Source organism: Poecilia latipinna, unplaced genomic scaffold (assembly GCF_001443285.1).
Source record: "Poecilia latipinna isolate Pla-1442-1.1 unplaced genomic scaffold, P_latipinna-1.0 Scaffold132, whole genome shotgun sequence".
NCBI classification, from domain to species: Eukaryota; Metazoa; Chordata; class Actinopteri; order Cyprinodontiformes; family Poeciliidae; genus Poecilia; species Poecilia latipinna.
In genome coordinates, this window is record NW_015112748.1 from 153,479 (window position 1) to 181,242 (window position 27,764).

The following is a 27,764-nucleotide window of genomic DNA, read 5'->3' on the forward strand; positions in this document are numbered from 1 at the left end:
TGACAGGTGTTATGTCATGTTTATGACAGTGTCATGTCAGTCTTATTCAACCCCCTTCAAATAAAGTGTTACTGGTATCGCTATCAGCCCAAACTTTTGTATTGGTGCATCCCAGTTCCTGTGGTTTAATGTCCTATTTAATGAGATACCAGAGAAAGTTTCTAAAAGCTCAAAGCATAGAGTTACCCAGTACTGCCCCTGCCCCACCTGTTACCTTATACTGGCTTTGTGCTGGTCGCAAGGAGACTACACTTATAAAAATCAGAATACCAGCAAATAGAAATAGTTATTATGATAACTAATTCTTAGGGGTGCAGCACCTGTACATCAGCCGGCCAATAAATCGGCACTGATTTCCAATAAGCCATATGTTTAGCTCATGATCCTCTTTTTTGGTTGTTTGTAATGCATTAATTTGGTGGAGAGAAACTGTTGTAATTTTTCTCCAGGTTCTGTGCGAATCTCATACCGATCCAGGCAAACTGTTGGGTGTCTGTACTGTGTCTTTGCAGTGGCGTTTTGACCTCTACATTACTGTAGTACAGGTTAAAGTTGATGAAAAAATAATGTGGGGAAAAGTGAGATTTCCAGCTGCTTCCTTTCATTACTGCTACGTGGTTTGTGTACCGCTGTTGCTGGTCTGCAGATGAGGACCATTATCGCTACGACAACGATATTTCTGCCTCCTCCCCCTACATTGGGTTAGATTTTTTTCAGTGTATCCAGACCTGTCACGATGACAAACTGTCCAGGAAGTTATTACGATAAACGATAATATTGTTGTTTTGAGACTGTTTCCAAGTTATACAGCAAGAACACCTTACACTAGGCTCAATAAACTTTAAATTCTAATGGACATTTAACACTGGAGCAGGCAGACATTTTTAAGATCCAAAATAAATAAATAAATACAAAACAACTTCTGTCATCCAGTTTTTGGTAGAAAGAGAGAGAAGAGAAAAACAGTAACCTTATTGAGCTCGTTTCAATTTATCATGCTGTCTGTTGACTTATTGCTCATTGGGACAGCCTTAAGTGTATCACGTTTTAGCTGCAGCTGATTGAGCAGCTAATCAGTTGCTTAATCAGATTTCCAGAATGTCGTTCTGGAAGTCTGCAGGTTTCAGAACCGCAGCGGGTTTCCTGGATGTTAACATCTGAACAGGCAGACTCGCCCGTTGCACAACATGCTTTCAAATCTCCACTGATCAACAAGTTGGCTGGCACGCCGCCGGGCGACTTTCACCGCTGTGTTGACACCACACAGCGCCGGGAATCTGTTTCTGCTGGAAGTTTACTCACCCAGGACGTCTGGCAGAGCGCTCAGACCGCAGAGCAGCTGGAAGGACCAACTGAGCTGTCAGGGTTTTTTTTTTTTTTTTTTTTTTTTTTTTTTTTTGCAGTAGTGTGTATGTGTGTGTGGTGAAACAGTAGTGAGTCGCTGTAGTGGGATTGGTGGCCCCTGCCAAGGTGGGAAACGTCATGCTTGAACGTGAGCCAGTTTTGGTTCCTGAGCTTTCTCTGGGTTTCATTTCCCACCGTCGGTCCTGAGCTCCAGGGTCCAGCTCACCACCGGTGGGTTGGGTTCATTCATGGTGGCGCTGCTGGCTGGACGCCTCTGATATTTCAGTTTACATGTTTATCTAAAGGTAGTGGTGTCCAGACTTTTTGAGGTCACAAATTGTTTTACAATGTTTTAAAGAAAAAAATGCAAAAAAAATAAAATAAAAAAATAAAATTTCATATTTACCAGCTAAATAAACAATAAACTCAGCACAGAATGTTTTCATACAATAAGCAAAGATTTCTGTGGACCAGTGATCCGTAAATCATTGTGGATTTTAAATAAAAAAGGTCCTTGCAGATTTTTTTATTTAAAAAAAACAAAACAAAACACAACAGCAGACTGCGGCTTTTAGTTTTTTTTTGTGTCTTTTCGGCAACAAGAACAGGATATGGCTCACTCTTTATTTATTAAAGGATGGAAATTTTAAGCACAAGTAGTGCTTGCTAAATGAAAGCAAGGGTCTAAATGAAGTTCAGAGTGTTGCCTTGATGCTTTCACAGATTTTTAAGAAATCTTTTAATCACTGTGGCAACCATTCGGCTTTTCAAAACACCTGGGTGGACCTGGCTCTGCCTCTAAGAAGCAGCTCCTCCTCTGAGCTGCAGGTTCCAAGCTTCAGAGCTTCCACTCTACGCAACTCCTCAACTCAGCTCCTTCAACTAGCCAGCAGCATTTAGCAAATGCCTGGTGAAACTGTGCATCTGTGAGCTCATTATAGGAGCTACTTCTCAGTGAAACTTGGTAAAAACATCGTTAAAGGGTTAATATAGGAGCCATGTTGTGATGACTTCCTGAAGGGGGATTTTCACAAAAGAACAGGAGCTTCTTACAGAGATCCAGTTTCAAGGCGCTAAATTCCAAAGTCAAATTTATTAAAAGTCATATCTAATACATACAGCAATTTTATAACAACTGAAATTAATATAGTTACTTGATTGTGCCTTAAAATGGCACCATTTGCCTGGAAAACATAATACTGGCCCTAAATGCTGGATGGAAGTGACCTTTACCCCTTGGTGTGGACATCTCTCCTGAGCTGTAAATCTACTCAGGGTGTGGGGCTGTCACTCCGTCCTCCTTCCTCTTATAGATTCAGCAGCAGGTTCTCACGCCTCACTAAAAGCACCTGCTCTCCAGCAGCAGTGCTGCGGCTGCTATTTCTGGGAGGATGAGAGGGAATTCGTAAAGAGGGGGGATCCACCGCTCGACACCCTTTGTATTTATTTAGGCTAGCAGACGAAGGGATACTCTCTGACAGGGGGATCGATGACGGGCCCCGTCCCAAAGCAAACCCCGGAGGAACGAAGAAGGGCCCCAGCTGCCTCTGCCACCTGACTAACACTCTGACTGTAATACAACAGGACGGTTTTAAAGGCTCCTGACTGAGTCTGCACTGTGAGTAACGATGTCACCGCTCAGATCTGGGATGGAATAAGAAGACCAGTGTTTTTATTGGAGGACTGCATGCAGGATTGGTTGTGTGAGGTCTTCTTATCATCACCGTTAGCGCTGCAGACCAGGCTCCTTCGTGGTCATATGGGTAACCATAGCAATCAGAGTCCAGTGGTTTATGAGGATCAGGAGGAGTCACCCTGCAGCGCTCTTTATTGACTCACCATTCATGCACGGCAGGCCATCGTATCATAGTGTCAGTGTGCTGCAGCAGCAGCACTTTGTGGTTGTGGTATTAAGGGTGACTAATAAGCCGGGGAGTAGAAACCAAGACCCCAGAGGTTTGTGGTTGGTGGTGAGGAAAGAGATGGAGGAGTTACCGCAATGATGAAAAGTAATCCTAGGAGTTGATGTATAAAGACTAACAATGTGTAGTTCTGGTAAATAAGGCCTTAGTGGAGCAGGAGAACAAGTTCATTACCTTAAACGTTATTTCATAACAGCTGGCATAAAGAGCACTAGTTGCATCCAGGTGCTAAATGGTTAAATTAGCTCGTCAACAGGAAATGAAGCCACTTCCAAAGAGTAAGAAACTTTCACTGCTCTGGTGCAGCAAACAATGCAAAGGTGGTCAGACATCAGGAATGACCTTTTTAGAAGTAATATCTGGTTATCAAATAAAGAAAAGATGAAGTTAAAATGCCATAAACTTAATCTGGAGTTCAGCTCCTGTGATGTTTGGAGACAAACCACCACCAGCTCCGTTCTAGATGTGCCAATTTTGATTTTTGTTTTTCTGTCTGAAAAGTCAGTAAATATAGCGTGAACGTTGGTAAATTGTTAACAGTGGGGTGATCATTGTTAACCGCACATGTGCACATCAATGAAAAAGATCGGTTTGTATTGCAGGTATCGACCAGTCTCCCAAAATTAAGAAACTCTGTGACGTCGTTTTGATCCACCCTTACATGTGACGCATTAAATGATCAAGTTTAGCCTAGTAAATTTCTAAAAGGACCAAAGCAGTTGGGCTTATTTTGAGAGGTGATTTCTATTGGTCAGACAGAATTTAAGTGTCGGTGTGACAACTGACATTTAACACAAGAGGTTATTTTTATTTAATGTTAGCGATTCAGGGATCCACTTTTTTCACATCTAGTACCGATACAGATATCAGAGGCTTAGTTTAAAAAAGAAACGCAAATGTTCTGAATTACAACTCTGCACCAGTACAGAAACACACCAACAGCTTCACAAGCTAGTCAAACATGTAAAAACAAAACAACTTTCATTTATTCAGTCGGTGCCACTGGGAATATAACAGCCAATGTAAAATAAATAATAACCTGAAACTGACAATAAACTGGAACAAACTTTCTTTCAAATGATTCAGAAAGTCCAATTAGTAATTCTAAATGTAATGTAAAATAAATAATAAAGCATGACGTCGCTCAGAATTAAACTGATCAGATCTGCTCTTATGGATTGGGAACATTGACACCTGATGTAGAATTTCTTTTTTCAATATCGGGAACGGTGCAGATATTAATATTGGATTGGTGCGTGTCTACTTAATATGAAACACGTGACTGACGGGGCTCAGTGTAGTTTTCATATTTACCATTCTGGAAACGATGGAAAATGTAGTCCATTTTTACAATAACTGCATGGTTGTCCTTTCAATTCTGTGTCGTGATATCCCGCTGAGACATAACCTCCACTTCCTGTCTGGTCTTGTCTCCTGCAGTGTTCAGTGAAACATGAGGAGCCGGCCGGGCCGCTGAGCAGCTGAGGGTTGGAGTCGAAGTGCGTGCTCCAGCAGACATGGCGGACAGAGAGGGGCTTCCCATCGCCCCGGGCCAGGTCTACGTCGAGGTGGAGTATGACTATGAGTACAAGGCCAAGGACAAGATGGTGGCCATCCGCCAGGGAGAATGTTACATGTTGGTGAAGAAGACCAACGAGGACTGGTGGCAGGTGAGGAAGGAGGAAGGTGCAAAAGCCTTCTATGTTCCGGCGCAGTACGTCAGGGAGGTGCGACGGGCGCTGATGCCGCCGCAGAAGCCCGCCCTGAGGGCCAAGCCCACCGTTCTGGACATTTGTAGGGAATCCAACGAGAACCTCAACAGGCCTCAGCCGGAAATGTCCAGCTTCGGTCGCCCGTCTCCCTCCTCCACCCCGTCGCCGTCCTCAGACCGTGTCACGCCACCCGTTCTCCCCAAGGACGCCAACCAGAACCTGGGGAGTCCACACCACTGCAAGCTGGTGGCAGAGCTGGTTCTTCTCCACAACAACAACAACCACCACAGCAACAACTCGTCGTTGCCACGGACACGGGCCGACTCGCCTCCACTCAAAGCGGGAAACGGCATCAGCAAAAGTCTGGACAGCGACAAGAGCTCGGCTGCGAGCGAGGCGCCGGGAGAAGGGTCCGTCAAACAGCGCAACGACTCGGAGTCTGGAGACGAGCTGAGCAGCAGCTCAACAGAACACATGCAGGTAGGAAACAGCTGTGAATGCTTATCTCTGGGTTTGTTTGGTGGTTTTAGGGAAATAATCCAGAGAATTATACTTGTCTCAAACGTCAAATTGGCACTAAACACCTCGTTGTAGCACAGCGCCGTCTCTGCTGGCTCTCACACAGACACTGCTAAGGTTTTTGAGATCCCATCACATCTTCTTCCATTTTATCCAGTTTATTTCTTCTCTTTCTCCTCGTTATCTCAGCTAGCAGCTCTTGTCCCAGTGAGATTCGGCCCTTTCAGTTGAGATTCCAGATGGTTTCCTCACATTCTTCTGCGAAATTATACTCCTTCTTTACCCCTTTCACCACTTGACTACAAAACAGTCAGTCCATGGCTAAACAGAAATGAAGTAAAAATACCAGGAAGGTAATGATTTAAATGATCTTGTTGGCTGTGAGGCATCGTTGGTCTGGCTCCTGAAAAAACGTGTTTTCTGATGGAGGACAGCTTTGAACACGAAACCTAAATGTGCTGTTCTCTTCTCATTAGGAATGAGAAGATCCTTTAATCATGTCTTTGCATTTGATCTAAGCTATTCCATTGTATCTCTGGCTGTTTGATTGATGTTGTCCTGTCTTTTCCAGCATTTGACCAGTTTTCTTACTGAATTGCCATGTATTAGGCTCCAAAATTCAACTTTTGCCTCTCTGAGGACAAACATGTTTCATGGTGTGGGTGGTGTTTTCAGGATAATGTAGTGTCCATTTTCTGCTAATCATAGAGTTCTGCATTACAGTTGTCTTCACTTCTGACCCTCTCAGGGTAAAGGATGCTAAATACAAATGCATGGCACCTTTCTCAGATTTTAATTTATTTTCTAAAAAAAAAAAAAAAAAGTATATTATTTTACTTAAATCAGGCTCATTTTCCTTAATTTTGGGAGATCTTCAATCAGCGGATACTCACATGAGAAACCAATCTTATACACTAATCTTATCTACCGCCTCAAAAGTTAGAAAGTCAGTCACTGCCCCCGACTGTCGCTATGCTTATTGACTTTTCAAACTGTATAAACCAGAATCATCCCCAGTTTTCAACACTAAAATCCAAGTAAAATACAGATATGAGATGTGAATACCTCTGCAATGCACGGTAATAAAATAAAAGGTCAAACTCAGCTGATGGTGAGTTGTGTTGCTGTTCCACTGTTGGTACATGGGTGATGGTGTCACCACAGCCATGGCTGGTGCTTGAAGACAGAGATTCTGTGCAAGGTGTCTGCAGGAACTGAGACTTTCTAATTCTCTTCCAGTGAAAGTGTTGAACTAAATCAGGTCCCCTCATTCCTCTATGGTTTCCTTCTCATCTCTCCGAGTCTGGAGAACGGTGAGAGGGTCGGCAGGAGCTGTGGTTGGTCCCCCTTCGTCTGCTGCATAGGTAGATCAAAGCAAATGACCTTGACATGGTGGGAGTTCGAGCAGCGCCGCCTTCGCAAACGGTTTGCACACTGTGGCCGTATCCAGGCAGGGGCAGCTTGTTTGAACGCTCCAAAAGCTGCTTGTGTTCTTTGTTCCACGCACTGCTGCAGCAGCCTCCTCCACCACGGAGCGAACAAAGAGGCTGGCTTGAATAGAAACTAGGTCAAATCTGCTGAGGATCCCGCATAGCCCCCAGTCATCACCCCTACCCCCCTGCCATGGGGTCTCACTGTGTGAGCACGAGCATGTGGAAGCGAGAACGCCATGTCTGATGTACCGTATGAAGTAAGGAAATGTGAGAATGGCAGCACAGTTTGCAGCTCCAGAGCCTCCAGTGTTATGATGGCTGAACAATTTGTGGGTCAAGTCTGGGACTCATGTCAAAGGGTCCAATCTGGGCGAGGAAAGACTCGTTTTCTTTGTCGCTGCCAGTCTTCAGCAAACTTTAGGAATTTATTTCATGCTTGTCAAATCACAGAGATCAAAATAAGCACACATTTCACTCCACTCACATTAACATTGGCAGCTCTTTCAATTTTTTTTAAACCATCTTTTTATAGTCAGGGTGTAGTAGAAGGGGCAGGGTGTATATAAAGCGCACAGCTGACAGCGTTCAGCCACAACTCTCCGTCGACTTCAGCACAGTTTGGAGTCAAAGGGGCATTTGGAACCCACTCCCACTCTCTTCTGGTTGCTTTGTGGCATTCTGTTAGGGCATTCTGTTTGGCCTGTTGCCAGGCGAGTGAATGACTCAGTGGAAAACGCAATTCTTTCAACTCACCTAATTTCACTGCAGTGAACAAGATCTGCAGGGGTTCCTGCAGAGTTTCTAGAGAACAGTGTCAATTTAAACGGAAGACTTTAATCAGTTTAGCAGATATTTGTTTGAGTTTTCCTCAGCAGCAGGTTTACTACTGATAGTTGGCTGGGTGCCAGTTCAATATATAATAATATAATGTATAATAATATCAAGAACCAGAAATGTTTATCTGAAATCCAAGAACATTCTACATCTGAATGTTTAAAATAATCAAATACCCACTTCCTGACTTCCTTGTGTTGACATTTTTTCACTTCAGCAAGCGGCCCGAGAGTGTTGGAGGCCAAATATGTTCTTCAGCCTTACCGCTCAAAAAGATTAGGTCTTACAGCTAGAGCTGCCTAATATATCAATACAATTTCAGTGTGTGCCATAATGCGATTGCAAAGGATTGTTCTGATGCATTAAATCAAATGCAATCCATCATCATGCTGATATATGAGTGAGTTGGATGAACTTTGATGCACACACCAGATGTAGAATTTAGCAATGGTTAGCAATGGTTGCTTTGATTTTTATTGTCATCACAAGAACATCACACAGTCCTGCTTGTGGGATACCGTTCTTTTTACATCTTTCCAAACAATTAAAGGCTCACCTGAAGCTTCATCTGAAGCTCTGAAATCAGCTCTCATTGACGTAGTCGCCTGATGAAAATTGCATCTCTTTCCCTTCTTGACCCCTGGCCAGGGACAAGTTATTTCACACAGAATTCTCTGCGGTGTGTTGTGTGATTTATCAGAAGTTTGTGGACGTGTTGGGTACAAAATGTCTCCAAAGTGGGACAGAAAAATGCTTGGTTCTTATTAATTACACCTAAGAAAAGCATTGCACTAAAGGTAACAAACTGGAAATGTGGGAAATGCTGAAAGGGTGACATGACCAACACCCTTCATCATGTGGTGGTCCTGCAAGGATCACTCACAACAAGAACTGTCTGTTCCTCCGGCTGTTTGCTGTGATTACTAATCAATCACTTCCCTAAAATAAACCATCATTAAACATCTGACACCTTGCATTAGTGAAATTTCCTAGAAAGGACATTGTAAGGATGCCAGTAGCCACGACAACACGAGGGGCCTGTAAATGCATCTGCACAGATTGTGAAAAGGAAACAGCTGAGTCGGGACCTTGTGGCCGGCTTCCGTTGCCCTGCTCTGTGGTCTTCTTACTTGCTGGCAGTGCTTGAAGGGACACGGGAAGGAAAACGAGGAGGAGGAGGATGGGGTGTTCACCCAACCCTAACAGCCGATGCTCCCAATGGCTGCCAGGGAGAGATGAACGATTTCTTTACAAGGTCACCACTAAAGACGGAGGAGAACAATACAGCTGCAGGAACATTAGTGTCTGAGCATGTCTTCATGCACTGAGTCTAAAACAAATTAAATGATTTTGATGGATTGTCCATCGCACTGTGAAGAAACGCAGCCTGAGCACGGCCTGTGTAAGGCCGACCACGGCTGAGCGAAGATCGAGTGGGAATGTATGGCCGTTGTGTGGTTGCTGGGATTTCTAAGTGCACTTTGAAAACGATTTCTCTCCCAGGCTGGGCTGATCAATTTACCACTGCTATTTAGGCCTGGTGAGCTGGATCACTATTGCTGTGTGACGAGAGCTTTCTCCCACATGAAGCAGCATGATCGCATTGGTGTTTGTTAGCCAATCTGATTGCTCCTCGGTTTTACTGTATGGAAACATCCCGTTCCTAAGCATCCGTTGCCACAATTCCCGGCTAATTGCATGTTTTGCTGAGTGGATTTGTTCTCCACGGAGTCAGAGTCTTCTGTCTTCCAGCCAACGTCTAAATAAGCGAAGGTCTTTTGAAGCGCATCCAAGAAGAGTTCACGCTCTCGCTTCACCAAGACCTCGTAAATCCCACTAGGAACAAGTGTTCCTCTGCTGAGTCTTACTGCAGCACGGGCTGAAGAAGAGGCCCCGGCTTGTTTTCCACTGCATACTTGGGATTCCTACCTCCAGCCCTGCCTACACACTCTCACACACACACACACACACACACACACACACACACACACAAAGTGAGGCAGCAGGGGAGCTGAGCCAGAGAAGGTCTGCTTTACCTTCTAAAGGGAAGTGCCGGAGCTCTGTAAATCTAATATTAAGCTTGAGCAAACGGTGCATCCTGTGTGATCATGTGACAGTCTGGCTCTTTGTCTGCCTGCCTGCATTCTTCTTAGTTTAGCTCGTCTCCGACCCTTCCCCTCTGCTGTCTCGTCTTCCTCCCTGCACACCTGTCTCTGGAGCTCAGCTGTAATTTTTAGAGGAGATGGTTCTCATCCTCACATCTGTTCTCAGCTGAGAACATGTCTTGGTTTTTTGTGAAAGCTAAGCTAAGAAGAGTTTTCATGCAAAACATTGACCAAAGATTTATCATGTTGAGATTGTTCTACTCCTTTATGATCTTTTTTTCCCTTCTATTTTTCTTGGGCTGAAGTTCATTGGCAAAAACTAGAAGGTTATTTCTGTCCATCATCCATCATAAGGGAAACGGTGGTAAATCAACCCATTTCATCAATTTTGAGAGCTATTTGAGATATTTGATATTTGCATGTGGGCACAATATTATCCATCTACCACCGCAAATGTCTGAAAATCAGCCAGACCTGATAGAGCCGACCACCAGGTCACATTTGCACGTCTGTGGTTATTGATGATCACGGATAAATTAATAAGTTGCAAACTTAGCGAATTTGTTGCATGGAAATAGGGCTCTAGCAGATCATGGAGTATTCTGGGAGGTCAGTATTACTTCCTCTGCCTTTTGCTTGTTTGCACTGCAAAGCATCTGAGACGCTGTGTGATGGACAATAAAAAAAAAAGATGGATTTTTATTTATTTATTAAATAACATGTAATCAAGTACAGTTTTCATGGTCATTACATTTTAAAAACAATATTTTACCATGGTAACTACAGATCCACTTTCGATACCGATATTAGAGGTTTAGTATCGGCCGATCCGATACAGAAAAACAGAGTTGAATTGACTTAAGGTGTGGACATTTATCATCATCTTGATCATTTATTATGAAAAATTTCTTATCATAAGAACTTATTGATGTCACAAGTATTTTTAGTCAGTGAATAAAAAAAAACAAAACTTAAAGTATTATCAGTAATGTTATTTTTGCTACTCTATTGTCTATACTGTTTGCTCCACGAAAGCATTAATGAATATCAATACATTCAAAAATTATTAATTACAGTTATTTAGATTACACTTTTTCAAGTAAGTGATGTCCTGAAGAAGCCTGTTTTAAACAGAAATGCTTTTCAATAACAGTGTTTGTTTCATGCTGACACATCCATACACCTACCTAAAAAAGAAGTAATAGATTTTTTAAATTATTATCTCCACCATTATCACAATAATACCACAAAATATTATGTTAAAATTTGAGATTCATATCGCCCAGTCTTAATGGTAACCATTACAACTGTTTAAACTCTTCTCAACAGGCTGCGGTCTCTTTACTCATGCATGACTGCCTCACATGCAGCTCCAACCTTTAATATAAAATCAGTTTAAATTTCCTGCATACCTACACAGGCGTATTGAGAAGACACATAATTAGCTCCAGCTCCACTGGGGTAGGATAATAGATATCTGCTGTTGTGTAACGGCTGAAAGCAGCAGGCATGTAACTGAAGAACGCGGCTGACAGAGGAGCGACGTCAGGCCTCTTGTTTTCTGCAGCTCTCTTCTCTCCGCCTGTCAGCCTGTGATGCAGCACCGATTACTCCCAAAAGAAGATGACTGCGTGCTTCACCTATCTCATTTGCTCTCCTCCTCCTGTTCCTCACCCCGCTGCTCGCTGTGGTTCCTCCAGTCCCTCACCTGTCTCTCTGGGCTCGGCTCACTTCAGTGGCTCAGCGGACCGGGACGGTATGTACCCGCAGAAGGGAAGGACACCAAGCTGGCCTGGTTCTGATAGTACAGCCCTCATTTATCCTGAGCTAACCGCCGCAGCTCGTGTTCCCTCTGCGTTCTCATGACCCGGTCCGGTCTAATCGGGCTGAGCTGCCCCGTCTCTGTGGTATTTCACCTTGTTGGAGACTTCCAACACCAGCAGTATCATGGCTTTGTGTCAGCGCACCGTTATATAACCAGAACCTTTCTCACACCAGTTCCCAGTCACTCCCCACAGTGGCCTCTCACTACTGGAACAGATAGACGGGCCATGAGGTTCTACTGAGCTGATCTGGGAACAGCCAGCAGGTTTTGATTCCCTCAGCATCACTAAGTTGTTCTGATCACCTCTCTGCTTTGCAAAGCACCAAACTTACAAGAAGTTAAGAGTCTATAGCAAATGTCGGCCCATTCTGATCCTGATCCAAGTAACTTTGCTGATATTCATTTAATATTTTTGCGTTAAAAAAAGCTTTTAGAATTATAAGCAGAAAACCTGAGGGAGTTCCAACAAATCAATTATTGTTTAACTTAAAGTTAATGAAATTTTCCAACGTGGTGGACTATATATTCTGGAAGTTATGTTTAAAATACATAACTGTATATTACCAGCACAATTGCAAAAAAGATTTATTAAAGGAGATAGATTTTATAATTTGAGAGGATTAGATTATAGATTAGATAATAACAAAAAGACAAAGTTAGAACTAAACAAATTAAATGTTGCATTTCTATATATGGATCAAATCTGTCTAAAGAAACCAAAGAGAGTAAATAAATTTTTACTTTAAAGAAAACAATGAACTATAATGTTCTATCAATCGATAGAGTTCTGTACCATTCCAAAGGTTCTATGTTTTCATCACGGCTGTTGATTGGCAGAACATTGGATCCTTTATCACGTCTTTGATGCTGTTGCATTTATTGTTCATGTTTTTATTTGTTTATAGCAGTTTAATGTTGCTTCAGTCGTCAATTCCAGCATGTAAAATGATACTTTGCTAGATTGTTTTGTCTACAACAGTAAAATAATTGTATGGTTCTTCCTGTGCTCTCGGTGTTAAAGCGCTTCTGTTCTGCAGTGCCACAGAGCAGCGCGAGTAAAAGAGGAGGAGAGAGAGTGGAGCTACTTTGACAGATTACTTTTTTAAAAAATTGGAAACGTTTGAAACAAATTTTGTTCAAACTACAGCGCAGATAATGTGCCATTAATTATGCGTAATTTTTTTCTTTTACAGTGTTAAAAAATGTGAATTAACTCCTTAATTTTGACAACCCTAATAATTATATGTATTAATTAATGGTGGGACGTTCTTAAAAGTTTTAATCAAATTAATTACAGGGCCTGTAATTAATTGATCGCGACATTTTCAATTCAAAAATGTTTTTGCTGCTAAATTATTGAATAGATGTTGATAGTAATAATAATAATGATAATAAACCATTACACTGGTGTAAAATGCTGTTATACTCAACTTTCAAGTGTTTCAGGAATCCTTGACCCTTCATGGAACTTCTTTAAAAATATCCTCCTTACAATTGTAAAATGTGGATGCTAACATTAGTGTTGTCAACAATGCTAATGTCAACATGCTTAGCTTTGAGATGCTATTTTAGGCTAATCGAGGTCCTTTGTCATTTGTAATCTGTCACAAATATAATGTAACATTCATTCCCAATAATTGTTCTACTGCTGTATGCTGCAGGTATTTCCCAGCTTTCATTGAATCGCTCTGATCAGTTGTACTTTGTCACATCTCCCCTTGATCGTACAGATCTCAGACCAAAGATGATCCAACCTATTGTATCTTGTGGCGGTTCATCATTTTCAGATTTTGCAGCAGTTGGATGCATGTGCAGGTCAGAGACGTGACTCGTGAGCCGTCCATAGTTTCTGTGCTCTGGCTGATTGTTTCCTCAGGAGAGATGGAGCTGGATGCCAGCATGTGGGAGGACTGCTGAAAGCATCAGAGCGTAGGAGTCTGGAGCCATCAAGGGGCACGTATTGTCTCTGTCATACGCCTCTGATATCCTTAATTATGCACCGCGGCTGCCACAGAGACAATAGCTGAGCTGAGAATCAATCAGCGGTGAAACGGTTCCTGTAGCAGCTGCTGCACCAGAGTTCACAATGAGTCTCTGGCAGCGCTGCGGAAAGGTGTGCTGCATTGTGTAATTAACATCATTCTTTACGTTTTTTTTATTTTTTTATTTTTTAGAATGGATGTGTCATTGACTTTCCAGAACCTTTTAGGCCTCAGAACTTTCCACCGGCATCTGTTGCTGAGCACCAATGCTCCAGATTTTAACACAAAGGAGGATAAAGAGAGAGACCCAGCCCACTGTGGACGAGTCTCGCTCTTTCTGCTGGCTTTCCACTCGTTTCACACAGGAAGTCCAATTGTGCCGCAGCATCAACAGGGTTCTCCAACGGCGCTCTCGCCGATTGGGGTTATTGTCTCTGTACTCTCCCTCAAAGCGGGACAGAAATAGCCTCGGACAAAGAACAGACACGAGAAGCAGGGATCAAAGTTGTGTGCGGTGCACAGCCTGCAGCCTTTCAGTGTCCTCATGTCTGGCGGACAGAGACTCTCCTGGTGTCCATTAGTGAAATGGATATGCCAGCGGTAACGGATGGTGCAGTGTTCCCTACAGCACCATCGGCTGGTTTGATCACCTCTTTGCAGACATCGGCGGTTTGTTCATTAGCCAGTCATTGAAGGGCAACAGTTTCAGTCATCAAAATGAACACTACAACATGTTTTAATAAATGATTGCAAGGTGAAACTATAACATGAAATATGATTATTTATTTTTAGAAGTCAGGTTCAATTTAAGCCACTGTCGCATCGTTTCTAATTTTATGAATCTGGAACTCTGTGTTGCTCCAAATGTGAAAAATAGTCAAGAAATGATGGAAGTCCTTTGAGAGTCATGACATTTATTATTAGAAAAGCATCAATCAGAATGTTTCGACCTATTTAAATTCTCTGATGTTTTTTTGGATCTCTGGCCAGTCAATCCAAATTTTGTTTGGTTTCAAAGTTCTCTTTAAGAACTAAATTATAAGAAAATATAAGGATAGCAATAAATAAATGTATTCTAGCTAAGCAATCAATTATTTTCATTTGATGTTGAGGTGACTGAGTAGTCACAATTAGTGGTTAGCATTTCTAAAACAGATGCGTATATTCCCTAATCTTTACTCTGACATTTCTAGTCTGCATGTTTTAAAACTGTTTAAAACTCAAAAATGCAAAAAAGAACAACTTTACTATCATCCAGTAAGCCTTTCTTTTAGCTGTTAAGTCTTGCTCTCGCTCACTTTCTCACAGCATGAACAGCAGCCATGTCACAATGTTATAGAAAATAAGTAGTTTTTAATGACTCCTCAAACCCTGACCCACATTTTAAACACCTCATCGATACTGAAAATTACTGATAAATCTATCCACTGACCTTGTTGATTGATTGACACCAAATTTGCTTGTGCTTGATTTTGTAAATGTTCAGGGGTTTAATGTCTTCCAGAGGTCTCCTTTGATGACCTCAGGAAACATTTATTTATATGATGGTGGCACAAAGAACAATTTCTGCACAAACTTTTGACACCAGTTTATTTTGAAGAAGGTGGGAAAGGAGCGACTTCACTCCTGTGTCATCAGTGCATGCTCAGGGTTTTCATAGTGCAGTATGGGATTATGTAAAGTCATTGTGACTTCAGCTTCGATTGCAGTCATGATTTTTATAGCATTTTTAAAAAAATTGATGCTGGGATTTGCTAGCAGTAGCCATAAATCTGTTTAATCAGATCCGCACATGCATGGATAGCGTCAGTAGAACCTGAAAATAGTTAGATTTTTTTCTCACCATTACATAATCTCATCTTGTTTTCCCCTCCTCTCGCTCACAGTGAACTTTGTTCTGTTTAGCATTATCTAGGCTAAAACAAACAGGTTTGTTTGAGTCACTCCAAACTTTTATTTCCCCCTCCACTTGCTATATTAGCTAAATTTGATTGCAAACTGAGTACAAACAATTAGTCATAGTTTTTTTCTGATAACGGATTTGAAAAATTATTGAAAATTAATGAAATAAAAATATTCCAATGTTGATGCCAGCAGACATTCTCATGCGGTTTTTGTTTCTGTTGCACGATGTGATTATTTTCCCACTGTGGGAGGCTGACCAAACCAAATCCTTTCTGCTCATTTCCTTAGCTGAGGAACACTTTGGTCCTCTCTCATACAATCACAGTCATCTGCTCACACAGACACAAATGCTTGTTTATGTCTTTTCATGACATTTCCTTCATAAAACTGCAGTCCCAACTATCCAGAGCTGGTCTTGTTTCTATAGCGCACAGATCTCGCAATGTGTTCCTGTTTGGTCATTGAATACTGTTCTGACCGAAGGTTAATGCAGGCTAACGGTGCAGTGCGGAGAAATCTAGAAGGTTTTAGAGTTACCAAGGTAGAGCAAGCACCTTTTTTAACCCAAAGGAAGAAGACTAGACCTGATGGGGTTCTTTAAGCAGATTGTTTTTTTTTTTAATTCCAGCCTGCCTGCACTTTTCATGTTTCCATATTAATGAGTAACAAAGTGATTTGACATATTTTTGACATTATCAACTATTGTTTAGATTAAATTAACAAAAAAAAGTTAAAATCCCTCCACACCTCAGCTTGGGGTAGCTAAGTGATCTGAGGGATTGTTTTAACCCTCCAGCTCACATTGTAATACAAACATGTCAAAACAAATGTGATTGAAATGTTTTCTCAAATTAATCACAATTTCTCACATGTGTTCAGCTTTGTTTTGTGAGGAAGAGAATATGTTGGACTAAATTGCAAAATCGGACTAAATCTAATTTCAAGACTGGACTAAATATTCAAAGTCCTTGAAAGTGGGACACAAGTTAGAAAGACATTATTATCCCAGACCTGCTTTAAATGTATGTTTTCCAAAACAACTGATCACCAGGTGAAAATAATAGGTATTTAAACATGCCTATTACCAGGAACACTACTAATGCATTAGTTTCACTAGGACTACTTTCTGTGTTTTGTACATATTTGAGCTATCAAAGATCCAGTGGAATATCAGGGAGATTTCGGTTCTCTCAAATACAAGAACTGCTTGTAGAATGTTGTTTTCTATGGATTAAACCACAGGGACAGAGCAGCCTCCACTGCCATAACCATCTGGAGGAGTGTTCAGACTTCACTTGATAAGCTTCATGCACCAGCAGCTGTGGGACTGAGAAGTTCACAGGTCAACCCAATGCCCGGACAGGAAGCCCCCACCTCATACACATTCTACAATCTTCTTACAATTCTGGATTAAGGGGTTGTATACAGTACATTCCTGTGTTAATACCCACCGACCCACCCCCAGGTCCTGTTCATCAGACACCAGCATGTCTCAACCTTTCTTATCCTGTTGGACAATGTGCTTATCTCGTCTGTCTGAATAAAGCCCCTTCCAACACCTCCACCCCTTCTTTTATTTCCCAAATCTTTCATCACTTACTCTCAGTGGGGGCATTCCCAGACTCATCGTCAGCTACGACTAAAACAGAAATTAGATGGCATCAATTGTCAGTTTTAGAAATTAAACCAAGCAAAAAATATGTACCTCAAAAAGTGGAAACAGTCTACCGTAGAGCCTAATATCTACAGTCTTCCATTCGTGGGGGTATAACGAATCAGCATGAAGGAAGATAAATGCTGCCCCTGGATTGGCTGCTTGAAGGCAAGTCAATAATGTATCCAATAGCATTGTGTTTTGGTATTTCAGCTTTCCAAGTGGCATTTTCTTTGGAATATCTTATATCCTTCATGGAAAAATCAGGAACTTTTTTCAGTCTATTCACAAATAATTTGAAGTCATGTTCCACAGAAAAATTTGTAAATATGTGAATCATTGGTCCAAACACTTAGTTGTGTGTTATTATTACCTAATTCTATAATAATGTGATCTAGGACCTTTATTAGGGATGCAATGGTACACGAAAGTTGTGATTCAATATGTTTGTGGTACATTTCAATGAAAAAAAACAAAAAAACAAACACGAATGTTTTTTATGTTGTTGAACAGTGGAAAAAAATGACTTCCTGAGAATAATTTGATTTGATGATGTTGCCCAAGTATTTTAGAAAATCTGCATTATGAAAACTGACTGGAGATTTTTGATTTTCTCTTCATTAATAACACTAAACCTTAGGTAAGGTATGAGTGACATTTTACCGCTTTCGAAGCACTAACTTCTTAAAACCTTGTTATTCCTTAACTGCCACAGTTTTGGGAAGTTTAAATGACTTCCTCCACATCTTCCATAGTTAGTTTTTCTAAATGGGGAAAGAGCTGCTGCTCAGTTTCAGCTCCTTGTCGAGGCCTCATTCACTACATCATTCCTCTTTTGTTTCTCAAACAAAACCCTGAGTAATAATTGAAAGGCGAGTAATCTGGAGTCCTTAGAACTGGGGATGATGTGGCTGCTTGGGTCAGGACCCTTCTTTCAGCTAAAGGAGCTGTTTGTTATTGATGTGCCAGCCCATCCACAGGTTCTTCAGACGCTGCCGATCTGAAAGGAAAGTGTGTTTGAAACCATGGTTACATATTCAAATTAGGCAGTAGCCACTTTATTGCACATGGGGGTTGTTTCGACTCATGATGGCAATGTGAAATGTGACACTTGTATGTCTGTGGTAACACACTTTAGAGATTTTCAAATTAGGTCCTGGGTTCAAATCCCAGCCTAATCCCAGTTATCTACAATACTCTGTCTTGATTTGGTTTTGTACTTGTATAGCGCCTTATCAAGTCCACAGGACCACAAAGTGCTTCACATTCACCCAGTCACGCACACACCCACACACTGAGGTGGAAAGCTATGGGATAGTAGCCTTGGGTAGTCTGAAACATCACCGTTAGGTTTAACGATAACTCCATAGTTGCCCTTAGGTATGAGTGTGTTCATATATAGATGTTTGTCCAGTTTGTCTCTGTGTTTATTTGTGGTAGACTGGCAATCTGTCCAGGGTGTCAGATCTGAGAAAACCAGAGATCTGCATTGTCCAGGAAAAGCTTGACTGATGCTTCTCAAATTCATAGATATGGAAGAAAACATCATGTGGAGTAGTTTAGTTGGGAACAAAGTGAGTTAGTGAGTGGTTGGAATGTGAGGGGTTAATATACTCTTGAACATGCCGTAGGAACATCTCTAAATCATCTCAATGGCTCATTTGGGTCCGTTTTCAGCGTCCCTTTGTCACTCTGAAGCAAACCCACTGACCTTATTAGAAACTGCTATTGAAGTAGCAGCCATGGTTTGGATACCTATCAGCACCCCTCTGCAGGAGAGGACCACCTCTTGGCTCTAGGTTACCGGCTGGTAACCTAGAGCCAGTGGCAGCCATGTTAACCGGCACACATTCTGTCAATGGCCCCATGGACGGTTTGGCAGGCAGAGCTGCGCTTTACGTGCTCTCGCTGTTTCCACGAAACAAAGGCGGCAGTCTTGTTAATGTGGCAAAACATGCCCAGTGGAAATTGAATTGCTTTCTACAGAAGCAGCTCTGTAACAATCAATTTGCCCACCAGGACCCATTTATGGGTCACCCTGAGGACAACTGAGATGAGGCCCCTCTGCTCAGAGGTATTAGAGCCTGTTGCTGTATAAGAGTGGGCTCTGCTACTACTGTCAATACAATAATTTCTTTCCACTGATTTGTAGCGACTCCATCACAGATGAATCAAACCCTCTGGACAGGTTGTGAATGGCAGCAGACGCCTGTTTTGATGAGCGAATCATGAGGCAGTTCAGAAGTCACTCTGTGGTCATGTTTTTCATTATGGAATGCTGGTTATGATAAACCCGTTTCTCTAAATGTGTGACGGGCCTGTAGAGATGACAAGGCAGCCCTCTTTGTGGCAGGAACTGCACGGACAATGCTTTTGACAGTGTCTGGGCTCGTACTGGAACTGTCGTCTGAGAGGATTCACAGAATGATGGGAGCAGTGGGAAGACTGGTCAGTCTCTTGCCAGTCTCTGGGCTGTGGGCTGAGTGATCCATGACCCGTGACACAATGCATCTTTCTGTCACTGCCTCTCCACCCCCAACTCGCACAGCTGAGCACCCTGAGTCATGGTATGTGGACCAATGGGTAGAGGGGCCAAAGGTTTAGATATGTCCTTTTAACTCTGTGTGTGTGTGTAGATGTGTGTGTAGCCTACTAGCCTGCTTTCCTTTCCTCTGTCGCCTTAGGTTGTCGTTATCATTACTAATCTTCAAAGACAAACACTCTTCACAAGTTAACATGGCTGAAGCAATGTTTGCTACTTATTTGTTGTGTTAGCCTTAGTTAGATCGTTTTGCTAAAGGAAATAATAATTTAAACCAACATTAGATTTCTAGACTGTTTTCACAATTATTTGGCAAGGATTATTTTTGAAGATTATTTTTTAATAAATAACTACGGTGCTCTTAGTTAATCGAAAATGTTAAACTTCAAACATGAATGTCTCAGGAAGTGAGGTTTTGGCCTTCTCAGCAGAATATCTACATGTATGAAATTATTGAGCTACTGTGATTTTTATGCAACTATAAGTTCTGAGTCAAGTTTAGGTGAGGAAGGGGGATCACGTTATAAATTGTTCATTTTGAACACCTTTACTCGCTAACCATGCAGAAGAGTCCTTGGATGAATGTGATGGAGCTCATTGTCTTTCTGAAAGATGCAGAAATCTTCCGCTATCTAATAGAACTTTGAACCTTCCTGTTTGAAGATGATGTTACCGTCTCCCGGTCCTTTAAAATACCAGGCACTCCTCATCATACATTTATCTTTTATCCTTTTCTGGCTTCGTAGCCTTTCTGTGCTCACTACAGTTTTCTAAGACTTATCTTGCACTTTCACAATCCACCAAATAGTTTTGAAATATTAGCGGCACCTATTTTTGTCTGCTTGGCCAATTAAACTGGATCAAATACAAATCATGTTTTCATTTTAATTTGCCACAGCTAAAAAATGAGGTCTGAACAATAGGCCACCAACATAACCTGTTGGTGGCCTATTGTTCAGATCAGTATTAGAAAAGCAGCATTTTTTTGCCCCCCCTATAGAGATACCTTTCACCTCAAGCTGACACGCTGAGGGAGCACACACTTCCTGCTTCTCTGTGTGTAGAGTGGGTGGGTGCGTGTGCGTGTGTGTGTGTGTGTGTGTGGTGTTAATTACAGGCTTTGGGTTGACAGTTTCCGTTTCCAATGCTGTAGGTATTTCATGTTGAAGTGGTACTTGTCCTACAGATTTGCTGTGGATTCACTCAGCACTGTGATAACAGTTTGAAACAGGAAGAAGCTAATAATTAAAACCCATACACCCATTCTGAATGGGGCCGTCTGCAAACCTTCACATCTCTTCCAGAGGCACCATGTGCTTCTCCACAGGCCTGACAGATTGGAGTGCAGGAGCAGCAAGGAGGAGGATGTGTGAGGAATTCTGCCACTCACAGCTCCAGGGTGGCAGGGTGGCTCTTATCTGGGTCACATTCTGGAGAGGGAGAATGTGGAGCTTTAGTTGGTTAAGGCTGAGTTATAGCTATGTTTGTGCAGTCGTCTCCAAAAGAAACTTCATCAAGGGATCATAAAGGGTTGCCTCCAGAAAACTTGCTAAACCCGGTGGTAGGGGTGCTCGGGCAAAGATGAGTTAAAAAAGGTTTAAAGTTGACAGGGATTTGAAAATACTACCAGGTATTTATGTGTTATTGAAAAACACTATTAACAATACCTAAACACCAACTATAAAGTCCGAAAAAGGCAAACATTAAAACCACTAATAAATTCACAATGCTTAGCTTTGTGGGGATGCAAATAAAGCCTGGTGGCCCACCAGGCTTAAAATACACTGTTTGAAAACCTGATCATATAAAGGCGAACCTACTCATGAAGTGCATTTTGAGTGAAGGTGAAGCACGCGATCCATGCTGAATAAAGTTAGGTTTATAGTTGACGCATTGAACTAGGCAAGAGGGAGCGCACGGCAATTGCGGCATTCCACCACTGCTCTCAATGTTTGCAACTTTGTGCACCACCGTTCAGTCTAACTGAACTATGTGGAAAGTACTCCTACAGAGCAGGTTCAACTGAGCTGGCATTTATACATTCTCTTTATGAGGCCTCATTTTCAGAGAATACTGCGCTAACATATGTTTATAACATGTGTGCCACACCACTTGTTTGGCAAATGTAACTTTTAAAACTGCAGTTGTAACGCAACCTTTACAAAAATTCTCAACAGCATGTAAGAGCAGGCACAATGCGATTTGTCTTAGCCCAGTTCAATAAATCAATTATAAAACCTACAGCTTAACATCAGTGCAAATACACTGATTCAAACCAGTATGCTGTCAATACTGATTGTAGCCAACTTTTGTCCTGTCTTCTCTATGGTGCATTATGGGTAAAAAATAACAGTATTTAGCAGAAATGCTGTAAATATGACAGGACTTTGAGCACAGTGCAAAGGTAATGAAAGCTGCACATTCAAACACTCACTACCTAAAATATTTTGAATTGCTTTATATGAAATCTTGCTATACTATCATGTTAAGTTGTATTGTTTTAGACAAATTCAGATTATTTTTTATAAACTTGCTTGAATATTTATAACACTAAATTAAGATGAAATAATTTTCTTTTCTTTGTATATGTATTTGACTCCAAATTCAGTTAAAAAGCAAATAGTACTATTTTGGTAACCAACAATTAACTGTGCCAAATATTAGACATAATGTTATTCAGCAAAATGTTTTTTTTTATGACTCTAAAAGGGAAATTAATATATGCAGCCATCATCAATGTTTCTCTGCCATAATAGCAATATTAATATCTTATATAACTATTGGTCAAAATATTCATCTCGGTGTGTCCCTAATGCAAACTCTGATGCTCACGCTGCTTTTTGCCATCACTCTGCCGCTTCTGCCTGTGGCTGAAGACAAAATGTTTCTGTGAGATTAAAGCATTCCTCTATCTATGCTATGATTTTTCAATTAACTTCAGTTCTCTGAGGTTAACAACCAGATGTGCCATAACTTGCATGCTTAGCAGCTTCAAGAAGCTCTCGCCCTGTTCTCCCTTAATGAGTCATCAGGAGTTTGAGTGCAGACAGAAACACGTGTCTTTGTCTCTTCCATTTATCTTTCTATAGATGTATCACAGGAGACCGAGTCACCGACTCCGAGCTAGCAGAAGCTTTCTGCTCACATCACTGGTTGTTGGGCAGCAGCAATAATTTCTGCGAGGTCATTGGGTTAAAACTCAGAATGTAACAGAGTTAGCTACGCTGATGATGGCCTATTAATGAAGTATTTTAATCAGCAGCACATGGCTGCAGCTTCCCTGTCTAAATCCTGAGGAGTCAGTAAAGTTGTAGTTATTTTTTTTTTTGTCACACACAACTTCTGGATTTGGCTTCATTTTTATTTCATAAGTAATAAAGGTTTAATCTGATTAACTCTGAAATTAGAGCTGCACAGATAAACGGAACAGCCGATAAATAGACCCGATTTCCTTAATTTTGGGTGATCGATCAACACTTATCCACCAATCTTATATCCCTCCACAAACGTCTGAAAATTAGCCAATGTCCCTTTTTTTTCTTAAATGAGAGAGGGCTGACTGACGGACCCGCCCACCAGGTCATGTCTGGACATATGCAGTTAACTGTTGCTACCTTAGCAACTGTGTTGATATATTTAGCAAACACAGATATTCTCAAACAAAGAGAATTGGCCAAAATCGATGGTCGGCATTGACCATCGAATTTGGTATAATCAAACTCTTTATAGATCAGTGATCGGCCAGAAAACTTCAATTGGAGCACCTCTACCTAAAACTGAAAAGAGTGTTACTGTTTTTTCCTGACGAGAATAATGAGAGTAATGTGTTGATAAGATTGATAACATACTCACCCCAACACCCTTCCCAAAATCCAATCTCAGTAATGATACTTTGATACTAAGGTTGAGCATCCAGAATAAGAACTCTGTAGTAAAATCTGTTTTTGTTTGCAGAAATACCGGAGAAGTGAACTGGTTGCCGGGTTTAATAGTTAGTGGATGAAATTTGCGTCCTGCATCTTTTTGTGTGCAGCTTTGACCCTTCAGTCTGTATTTAACCTATGACTGAGCTGAAAGGCTTTGGACAGCATGGTCAACATTTTCCATTGAACGCATATTCATAATCCTACTTAGAGCGTGAGCACCTCAGGACGGAAATAAATGTGCCACTTGTTGCTTTCATTGTTGCAAAGCTAACATGGATAATATCACTTTTCATTTGGCATTTTAAAAATATGCAAGAGAAATTCCAATATTCACTTTTACTTGAAATTCCTTGTTACAAGTTTGTATTGAGCTGCTGGCCAAACAGATCCTATAATCTGTGAGGGCTGAAAAAATTTATATCTCACTCTTGACATCAAAAGACTCATCAATGTTCTGTGTTGTTGTTTAAAAGTCTCAGACTGCATATCTCTGTGCACTCATAGTGGCGTATCGGTGTCACTTTCCACAGAGAAACAACACAGCATCAACTTTCTCATGAAGTCGTAACGTCACCCGGCCAGAAAACCCCTCCCTCCTAATCTTCATCTGCCACCCACAGAACGAGGAAGGTAACGGTCATCGTCTTCATCTGTTCTCGCTGACCTCCGGCTGCTCGCTTTGCTCTCTCACGCAGCTGGTGACTCACCCCACCACCCTTCCCAAAATCAAATCTCGGTAATCTTCTCCCGACACCCGTTTCATGTAAACACGTGCTGTGGGTTTCGGCGGCGTGCCGACTGAGGGCTCTCGGATGCGATCTGCGGTGGAAAAAGCGCCTTTCGGCTTCTCTTCCCCAAGCGCCGCAGGCTGCAGACGCGCCGAGCTGCTGCTATTGTGTTTCTTGGTCACAGTTGGAACTGATTTAACTGTAGCATCTGTCACTGTAAGTGGACCGTGTGAACTGCAGAAGTTGTGACCCAGGGATCATGACCTCTGACCTGTTCATGGCCCTAAAGCACGGCCACCCCTCAAACTATCCCCTTGGACTCTTTCTGTTTGTTTCTCTTCATCGGGCTCCGTATTTTCTTTGCCTCTTTGTCTCTGAAAGGCTCAGGTCATTCAGCTAATGAGAGCTGCTATTTAAGGCCAGCTCCACTGCCCTAAATAGATCCCTCTAGATCCCTTAATCGTCTACGGCGGGCCCCTCCTTTTCTGTGTGATGAAGTTCTGAATGCAGCGAGACTTTGCCTGCCTCCAACTTCCACGTACTTGCACGGGACGCCCGTGTCCCCCCCAAACCTGAACCGACTGGTATCCTGGGAGCTGGGCCATGTTTTCATACCTGAGGAGCCCTCAATATATTGTGAGTAGCTGGGTTTGTGCTGTCCAATGGAAAGCTCAGTGGAAGTGAATGTGTGAAGGCTTGCGCTACTTGGCTGCTAGATAAATAGAGCAGGTGTTAGCGGGTGCTGGTCATTGTCATGATAACTGACACGGTCTGCTACAGTTTTACTACTGAGTCATTTACATCTTCAGTCACTTTTCTTTCTAGTTTTATGAATTGTTTTACTGTTTAATTAATAAATTGTTGTATCAAAATACCTTTTAAACAATTGGTATGTACTCTATTTTAAAAGACTCGGTTTTAGCTAATTAAGGAAACTAGCTAAGCCCAATGGTAGGGGCACCACCGGCCCACTGTATGTTTGTGTTAAAGATGTTCAAAGTTGTAAGGAAATTTCAATATATTAGTAAAAAATACAATTAAAATGCACAATGTTAATTTTTGCACTTCAGTTAGATCTTATGTTAATCAGCCAGTGGATCTTAAAACAAGATATGTGTATGCTAAACTAAACATTCTTATGGTACAAATATAAAATTTTTAATTTCATTAAGTTTTCTTGTGTTTTTCTAATGTCTTTATCTTGGTGTAGTATTTTGATTTGCTGGTTTTAATTGGTTGTTATTTATCCAAACAAAGGCAGGATTTGCAAATATGAAAAATACTTGTCTGTGATTGGCTGGCAGTATGGTTCGTTCACATTAACTTTGTCAAGTTGCAAGTGCAAGTGTGCATGCCATAACGCACACTGAGTGAGCATGTGTGACACATTATTCTTTGTTCACAAAGATGCATTCACTCACATCAGCCTCACTGCTCGTTCAATGGAAACCTAGCAACTAACTCAGTCTTTATAGTCAAGCTGTAAGAGGTTTGTGTATGAGTCAAGTAAGTGGTGTGGTTTTAATTCTCGTCGAGTACAATGATTCTCCAAAATGACAGCCTTCATAAATGCGCCGGTACAGCCAAACCTACTCTGCAAGAACGCCTTCTCAATAGACCATTTTAAGTGAAAGTGACGCGTGCGATTCAAGACGATTTCAGTGCAACAACTAAACCTGTCTTTAACACTGTTACTGTTTTATAAAACAAAACCTATTTAAAATAAATGCTTAGGAAGTATGTCACACTGTGTGTGTTAGAGAACTTCTATCCATCTATCTATTCATCCAATAGTTACATTCGGTTATCCTTACAGGAGTGTGGCCGCTGGTTGGGAGAGAACACTATTTGTAAGAATGGCGCTATAAATATTTTAAAACAAAGTTTTATGCTTTCTTTAGAATCTGTAAACGGCGACTTTGTGTGTCTCAAGAAAATATGGAAATTGTTTTATTGTCCGGCTCTATGTAGAACTACCTTTTGCTGCAAATACAAGCTACAAATCTTTTGGAATGTTTCTGTACCAGCTTTGCACATCTAGAGACTGAAATTTGTACCTGTTCTGCTTTCTGAAATGACTAAAACTCAGATTGGCTAGATATCACCTGTTTACTTGGGTTTTCAATTCATGCTATCAACATTCAGTTGGATTTAAACTTTCTCTAGACTTTCACTGGGCCATTCTAACACAGAAATAAAGTTCTGGTCTAAACCATTCTATGGTTGTTTCGGCTTGGTTTTTTGGTTTCATTAAATTCATTAAATTCTCATTGGGATAATCTGGCATTGATACATTTAATAGAACAAAACAAAACCCAGATGGCATGAGTGTGGATGAGCTTGTGTAAACTTCAGATTTAATTCTTTAATTCTCTTTGTGGGAAACATTTCTGCTGGAGGCACTAAAGACCCTTTTACCATAAGTCACACTTTGATGAAAGAAAACACCAGCTAGCAAAGCACAAGCCATAGCAAAACACACCAGAAGCCTTCAAAACTCAGGCTGAAGGTTGTGCTTTTGCCTGTAATTTCTGGCCGATTTCTGGAACCAATTGACCAGCACTTGTTTACTGCAGTAGCTAGCCTCAGCTGGCTGCCTGAACCTGCAGGGAACAGTGGAAGTTGATGGTTGTTTTCAGTACTAAGCATGAAGAGGAGTTGACCTTCATCTCGCTCGGGACCAAAAGCAGTTGAACCTGAACGATCGGCTGATGAGGACTGTCGGCAAACACATCATGTTCAACCTGAAGGCACTGTCACATCCCATAATATCAACTCTCTGCTGCCTGTGCGCACAGGTGGTTGAAGCGTCTCTTTAAACTAGAACACGTAGAGGTTCTTCCCCTTTGGCCATGTCTGTCACACCAGCCTCCTTAAGAAAGAAAGATGGAGAACACAAAGGTACATTTTACAAACACCCACTCACCCCGGGCCCCCTCCTGGTCGTCTCCACGGTAACAACAGTCGACTCTACCTTATGAGGCGCCATTAGTCTCTATGGTTCCCTTCCTTCCTGTCTTGATTCCTGTTTCTGGATGTTTGCGTCCTTTAGAGGAGGTAAATAAACTATTGTGACACCTCACACCTCTCATCAACAGTGCCCCCCTCCGTCTTGTCCACCTCTCCTCTTGTCTGTCAGCCAGCTGTTGTTATTTGCCTGACTGACTATTGTTTTGCTCTGTACCAAGAGTCCCTCTGTCTCAGGCTGTCTCTGCACTTCATGTGGCGCAGCACCAATAGACCCTCAGACATACGGCAGGGCCGGGGCTCGTCACACCCCGACACACTCTGTGAGTCACTAGCTGCATTTCCATTACAGATGCGCACATATTT

At 41.7% G+C, this 27,764-nt stretch overlaps 1 protein-coding gene across 4 annotated transcripts in view; it reads left to right on the top strand.

Annotated features, from left to right (window-relative positions):
• arhgap12b (Rho GTPase activating protein 12b) overlaps positions 1–27,764 on the top strand; it is a 77,818-nt gene that overhangs the window by 4,961 nt on the left and 45,093 nt on the right. For all 4 annotated transcript variants that reach the window (XM_015028656.1, XM_015028657.1, XM_015028658.1 and 1 more), the window contains exon 2: positions 4,707–5,458. In XM_015028656.1, the coding sequence (XP_014884142.1) occupies positions 4,784–5,458 (675 nt within the window). In that variant the 5' untranslated portion in view covers positions 4,707–4,783. The remainder of the gene's footprint in view (positions 1–4,706; positions 5,459–27,764) is intronic.